General features: G+C 48.6%; 1 protein-coding gene across 2 annotated transcripts; it reads left to right on the top strand.

The window, feature by feature from the left end:
• Positions 1–555: 555 nt before the first annotated feature.
• Positions 556–5,924, top strand: LOC149335024 (transmembrane protease serine 6-like). 2 transcript variants are annotated; one of them, XM_089553724.1, is made up of 7 exons: positions 556–610; positions 903–1,045; positions 2,650–2,738; positions 2,939–3,017; positions 4,074–4,269; positions 5,141–5,262; positions 5,766–5,924. In XM_089553724.1, the coding sequence occupies exons 1-7, from the start codon at positions 556–558 to the stop codon at positions 5,922–5,924; spliced, it is 843 nt and encodes a 280-aa protein (XP_089409850.1). The 2 variants fall into 2 exon arrangements, with proteins under 2 accessions (XP_089409850.1, XP_089409849.1); XM_089553723.1 differs by having other exon boundaries at positions 556–613.
• Positions 5,925–7,203: the final 1,279 nt, after the last annotated feature.

The following is a 7,203-nucleotide window of genomic DNA, read 5'->3' as shown; positions in this document are numbered from 1 at the left end:
TCACAGCTATGGATAAGCGTTGTCGTTTCTCTGCTCCCTCGCAAGGTGATAGCGGTCAACCCCATGACGAACATGTGATATCAGCAAATCCCACTACCAGCTCGTCTCAACCGAGCAAGCGGAAACAAGAGCTTTGCTCTACGCCTAGATTATTTTCTTTTTTTTTTATCCGGCGGCACCGGTTGACCTATCTTAAAGCCTAGCAGTGTCGTGTCATATCGCAACAGAAAGAACGACACATCAGATATACATCTAAGCTCTTCCTCTGCAGTTTTCCTTCCAATTTCCTTGATGCAGTATGACAATGCTTATCGATTTCTTGATTCTAGAAATGGTCGAATCGACCATTTCTGGGATCATCCGTCATGCATGTCCTCAAAAAGAACTTTTTATCTCAGCAAAATGATTGCTGCTATGACCAATGTGAGTCCCATTTCTATCTGTAGGGCCAAAAAAAAAAGGTCACAAAGAAAAAGTGACATGCGAGTCCCTATAAGAACCATGGCACAGTCCTTGCCGTCCACACTTCGACCGTCTCCAGACATCCGAAGCACCATGGATCTCCGAACACTCGTCTCCCTGCTCGTCCTCTGCTCCGTGACCAGCATTGGTGGTGAGTCTTTCGTAACCTATACTCCCTCGAGCTACGCCGTGCAATTCTTGCCAAGGGACATACGTTTGCGTTTGTCCCAGAAGCAAGGCTGCAAAGCCATTCACTTCAAGTGTTGATTCCGGCGTAGTTTTCGGTGTAGACGTGACAAACTTGAATCGAGTTGCGGATAAATTTTCAACAGAGTTTTCTCAACAATGAATGCTGTTTTTGCTGCCCGACTTACATCACCATACCCACCAAGAGCCATAGAATCAATTTACATTTGCATCTTGTTCTCTTTCTCTTCCAGCGGCCACTTCCCTGTACCCGTACAAGCCGTACTGTCTGGCCTGCGTGCCTCGCAACTGCGGAAGGCCGCGCAGTCCTTGGGACATGCTCCCCGGCCGCACGTACGGTGGTGTCAACTCCACACGAGGGCGCTACCCGTGGCACGTGAGTATACGCAAGGCATACACGCTGCAGACGCCATGCTTGACTGCGTTCTGGTACTCCCGCAGGAGCGTTGCTTTATTATTGCGTTAGCATTATAACCCTCGAGTTGGGGGAAAAATCCGTTCGCACTTCTGAAGCCTCGGTTGGCAGACGGCGAAGTGGGTAGAGAGATATTCCCTGCTCAGTGAGAGGGAAGACAGAGAGTGGGTGGGAGGCAACAGGTGGTAAAGAGTGCAAGGTGGTTTGGTTTACGGGGTTTAACGTCCCAAAGAGACTCAGGCTATGAGGGACGCCGTAATGAAGGGCGCCGGAAATTTTGACCGCCTGGGGTTCTTTAACGTGCATTGACATCGCACAGTACATGGGCCTCTAGAATTCCGTCAATGCATGAAGTTGGGTTAGTTGGTTTTGCTTGCTGTCGTCTCTCTTCTTCTCGTCCCGTCTTGTGCGCTAAATTATTGGAATGGGCTAGAATTTCACCTCCATCGAAATTCGACCGCCGCGTCTGGAGTCGAACCCGCGTCTTTGGGGTCAGCAGCCGAGCGCTATGGCGCTCACTGAGCCACCGCGGCGGCTCATTGGAAGGAGGAAAGTCTCCTTTTCCAGACAGAAAAAGCGGAAGAAGGAAGACGAATAGAAGGCGGGAGGGAAATTGGGAAGGCAATCGGTTTTTCAAGAGAGTAAAGGTGCACTAACTCTCTCATTTTTCGGTGGAGACCTCAACCACGCCTTGGGGGAATGGAGGAAGAAGGGACTGAAAGGAGGAAGAGGCATCAAAGTGGAGGTCTCCGGAATTATTTCGAACACATGGGGATCTTTAACGTGCACTGACATCGCACAACACACGGGCGCCTTTTGCGTTTCGCCTTCATCGAAACGCGGCCGCCGCGGTCGGGTTCGAATCCAAGGGGGGCAGGTGGGGAAGGGCGGAGCAGGGGTACGGCGAGTCACACAGTGACTGACGGAGTGGATTACGCTACCCGTTCACGTGGTCTCAACCCGTCAACGGCAGGGGCTGCACCATTCGGAGCGAACAATAGCAACGCATACATCTGCCCCACCAATCGCATTGATCGTCTATATTTTTATTTTCAGGTAAACCAACATTGTGAAAGGGAACAACTAAGTAGTATTTTGCCGATTATTACTCCTTTCATACAAATTCGAACTTCGCTTGTCGACTCCTATCAGTCTGCTTAAGAAAGGACCGTCTTTGTTGAGCTCTCAAAAAGGGCCAGAAAGCCAACTAAAAATATTGGCCTCCTAAAGAGGACTTTGTTGCGCTATGCGGTATCATAAGGCCTGTACACAAAATGCGGAACTCCTGTCTAATATACACGATCCCATTTTACAAAAGAAGGGGAAGAGCTCTAGAGGTCACAAGGCTAGCAGCAAGGCACCGATGGTGAATAAATTTAGGCGGGTTTACCTTGTCCAGGTGAACTACATCTAATTTGAGGAAAGCGCAGTGACGACAAAACGATGACGACAAAACGATTAAGTCATTTTCTGAGCAAGTGCGCGTGGCTATTTCTCAGGAGTTCAAAGTGACGCAAATGGGTGTCAACTTATCTGCAATTCTCTGTAAATTTCTAATCCCGCAGGCCATCATCTACGCCGACGGTCAACCGATCGGTGGCGGCGCTCTCGTCTCCTGCAACTTCGTCCTGACCACGGCCTACATCGTCCAGGAGTGAGTGTCCACACCACATTATGTTCTGTGTTTCTGCCAAATCCCCCCAAAACAGCGGAATTGCAGTTCTCGTGAAAAAAATCGATATGTTCGGGGTGGCCTCCGTGGCCGAGGGACCACTTAATTTCGCGTGGGACGGTTCTTGGCAATGAGTAATGGTCTCTCTGTGTGTTTCTAATTAAATTTCCCGCCCTTTCTAGCTTCCGCCCATCACAGCTGCAAGTAAAGCTTGGCAAGACCGACCTGGACACGGAATCGCCAACGGAGCGCACCTACACCGTACGTATGACGTCGCCACGTGCCTGACGTCACGCTTTTTTTTTTTTCGGGGGCGGGAAAAGTGCATACGAAATACTACTGCGTGTAACCTAATGGATTCGCAGCTTTCTGGCGTATTTTGGTTGGGCTGACAGCTTGAAGGGCATTGCATTCCCTCTGCATACTGTGTATTTTTGGCATTCTGTTAATCGCTTGCTAGCTAACTCCCAGCGAAATGCTCACACATCGGCGCTATAGCTACACCCACTTGACTAAGCAACCGCTGTCGCTTCTTTTTAATTATTTGCACTGTTATTCTATAGCATTATTAGCCTGTAATGGCTTCTCATTTCTCGAAGTTCTCTGCCTCTTGCGTAATCCTCCTCGTGCATTTCTATTTCGTCGTTTGGATTCAATAGCTGAGCAAGGTAGCACCTTCGGAGCAGTTAGAATTTTATTCAAGCAGCATAAGTCATTTAGAACCACATGAAACACTCTAAGGGGATGAAGGACAAAGCCTGGCGCAACTTCATCGCGTCTTCCCTTCTCTTCCTACTGCTTCACAGCAAAAACTTCCAAAAGAGGTGGGACTAGGAGGAGGAGGATGAAAAACATTTTATTTTCGGGTCCTCACTCCCAGGATCTCTTGAGGAAGAAGGGGTAAATGTTAACCTTAGGAGCCGGTGAACATGAAAGGAGGAAAGTCTCAATCAGATGACCAAAGTTTAGACGAACGATACTCGCCTTCGTCGGGGACATAGTCTTTCTTGTTTACTGGCTGATTCATGGTACTTCAACCTGTCCCCTTTTCTGTGGCCACCACTGTTTCTAAATTAATTGATTAATTGATATATTGATTGAAACCTTTATTGAGCCCACATTTATGGTCTCGGGTTTACTTACCAATCGGAGAAGCCTGGAGGAAAATAATTTCCGAGATTAATTTACTTTTTAACTCGTAAGCAGTGATAAAAAAGATTTCTTCTTCTCGGACTCTGTTTGATGGTGCATATGTTCTAACCAAGGATTTCTTCTTCCCCCTTTCTCTTTCCTGCCGATGACGTCGATGTACGGCAGGTCTACCAGCGCGTGCTGCACCCCCGCTGGGACCGCGAGCAGGACCTGTACAGCTTCGACCTGGCTCTGCTGCAGCTGGAACGGGAAGTGGACTTCGCGTCGGCCAACGGCTTCATCAACACCGTCTGCCTGCCCGAGCCCCGCGTCGACGCCCGCGGATGGCTCACTCTGACTGGCTTCGGATACGACCAGGAAGGCAAGCCCTAGCCTGCTCTTCCTCAGACCTCCATCATATATTAGATTAGATTAGACATTTTACTGAGGAGAACGTAGCAGGGCTCTTTCTTTTCAGTCCTCTATCATATATTAGATTAGATTAGGCGTTATACTGAGGAGAGCGCAGCAGGCTATCAAGAAAAAAAGTTACTCCAAAGAGGGTCACTCGATTACTGATTACATATGACAAAGTGATAGCATAGCCGTTTTAGATATACACCATTCCATAGACGCCGATAGTGTGATCCACTCCCATAGACACCCTTGCATATGTTGGTTGGCGGTTCGACTCCCGACCTATGGCTGGCGCAAGTTGCGACTAGCAGTTCTGCGCTAAATCTCACGCAGATTCGAACGCGATCAGTCCCGTACTTGTGCGACAATTTGGAGGACCACAATCTGTGCCCCAGACAGCGATAAAACAACGCGGGGAAAGCGCCTCATTGGGCTCCTGGATGCCATTACATAAAATGGAACGATAGGAACATAGAAATAGAAAACCGCGGATAAGTGAACGGTTCGAGGTATAGTGATATTTCAGCTTACATCAAGAAAAGGAAATGAGCTTGAACAAGACGTGTAATTGCGGCGAGCATGCAGCCGATGCTCCGTTAGGGTACCAGAAAGAATTCCAAGGGCGCAAAATAATAGCCAGCAGCGTCAGACGGTGAGGTATGAAAAGGTGAAATAAGGAGATTTACTGAGGCAGGATGACCACGGCTGGCGAAGTACAGGACTAGTGGATGATTAGTCCTCCATTAGCCCCCCAAGGACCGTATCTGTGGGGCGTCGTCCGTGGCGTCCTGCTCGCTGAGCTGCGGGACAGCCTTCATGTGTTGTTGTCCTTGCAGGCCGACGCAACAACATCATGCAAGAGGTGAACATTGAGAAGCTGCCAAACGACCAGTGCCCCCTGTTCAAGAACAAGCCGTACGCATTCTGTGGACTCGGGAAGAAAGCTGGACTCTGCACGGTAAGTATGCTTGCACCGAGCTGTCTGAGCATACGATACTGAGGGATGGCAGAAATGCCTTATCCTGCGCAATGTCCGTTGTCCTGACTTCCTCCAAACTTCGGTGGAATCATTAGTTGTGAGGCGTTTTTGAACTGAAAATTTGGACCCTCTGTCCTTTCACAATGCGCTCTTGTGCGCTAAGCAGCAATGAGCCCGGAGAGCGCATTCATCGTCCTTATCCGCCTGGCTGGCCTCGGTTTCCCGTATTGTATCCCTTTACTTCAGTTTAAAAGGTAACTTTAAATGCTCCCGTATCAATGCATTAGAGCCAAGTGGGTGTTAACGTACTTTATCCCAGACAATTGTAGTTTACATCCAAGAAACCAGCCATGAACAATAGAAATGAATGATAAGGCGTATCAAAGTGGTCATGTTCCGAAACTGTTATTTTACACTGTGCATTATGCTTTCCATTTGACTGGTATGGTTAACCTATATCGCATTTTTTTTCCCCTCTTCAGGGCGACCGCGGATCACCTGTCGTGCAGATGTCCCCGACCGGCGAGTTCACTCTGGTGGGCGTTGCCAACGACTACCAGTGCCAGTCCGGGAGCACCGACGTTTACACCCAGATCTCGTACTTCCTCAAGTTCATCTGCAACATCCCCGTTGAGGTCTAAGAAGAGCCCTGCATTCTCTCACCTCATCATCGCCATGTAGTTGCATCATCGCTTTGCCTGTACATATGCATCACACGAGCTCTTTTGCCTGTCTATCTCAAGCCATTGATCGGTGAACGAAGTGACAGAAGGGCTCGGGTTTTCAATAAAGCTCACTATGTACCTTACCGAATTCGTTCTTACGTTGTTGCGGGATTTTGCTCCGCCTTAATCGGAATGGGGCTGACGTCACACAAGAGGGTCAAGTGAGCAGATGATGTGCTAATCCTCTGCACGAAACGCTTGCACAGAAAAGGCATAAGTCAACAACTGGCACTGCTTCAGTAGCCGTTGAAATTTGCTTAATGAGAAAATAATTTAGGAGCTCTGAGCAACCAGTCTGATAAAAACTTTGCAGATGTGCTGTCCGTGGCGGCCGTCATGCAAGGTGCCGGTTAGAATCACGTGATATGATAAAATTATTGCCAAATCAGTAGGCTCTGTGTTTTGTTCGCAGAATAACGCCCGGCTGTCAAGAGGCGTTTCCTTAAATTGCTTCCAATACATCTTTGCAAAAATGCGCGGAAGGTCGCCGCTTCCGCTTTGGAGTCACGCTTTACGGTTTACGAACGTAACAGACGACGCACGAGCTTACCGGTGATGCCAGGCATTATACAGTAGCGTTATTGGTTACGGTTAGGGGGGCATAATGTCCCAAAGCGACTCAGGCTACGAGGGACGCCATAGTGAAGGGCTCCGGAAATTTCAACCACCTGGGGTTCTTTAGCGTGCACTGACATCGCACAGTACACGGGCCTCCAGAATTTCTCCTCCATAGAAATTCGACCGCCGCGGCCGGGATCGAACCTGCGTCTGTCGGGTCAGCAGCCGAACACCATAACCACTGAGCCACCGCGGCAGCCATTGTACAGTAGCGTCAAAGATTGCTGCAGAATGGCTGAATGTATTCTAAGTCACGCAAATCCATGTTCCCGCTTACTCTGATAAGATAGTACGGGGCTAGGCTGCCCGATGAAGCACCTGCGGCGGACTGCGGTAATCGTACGCCACCCATACAAAATAAACTGCTTATCAGAGATTTCAATTCTTTTGACCTATTCTGCTACCATGAAATAATTGAACTCATGTACCAATGCAAACCTCAGAAAAATCAAGTCCTCGCCAGTCGCGATGAACATTCTCTGCGACGGTTCTGCTGTTTTAATATACTGGGTGTTTCACCTAAGATTTTCTGCAATTTTTAAACATAGTCTTTTTAAGTTAGAAGAGTTTTATGAGC

Source organism: Amblyomma mixtum, chromosome 7 (genome assembly GCF_055824585.1).
Source record: "Amblyomma mixtum isolate Tamu chromosome 7, ASM5582458v1, whole genome shotgun sequence".
Lineage (NCBI taxonomy): Eukaryota > Metazoa > Arthropoda > Arachnida > Ixodida > Ixodidae > Amblyomma > Amblyomma mixtum.
Note: the sequence above shows the minus strand (reverse complement) of the source record. Positions and strands in the feature narration are given on the sequence as shown.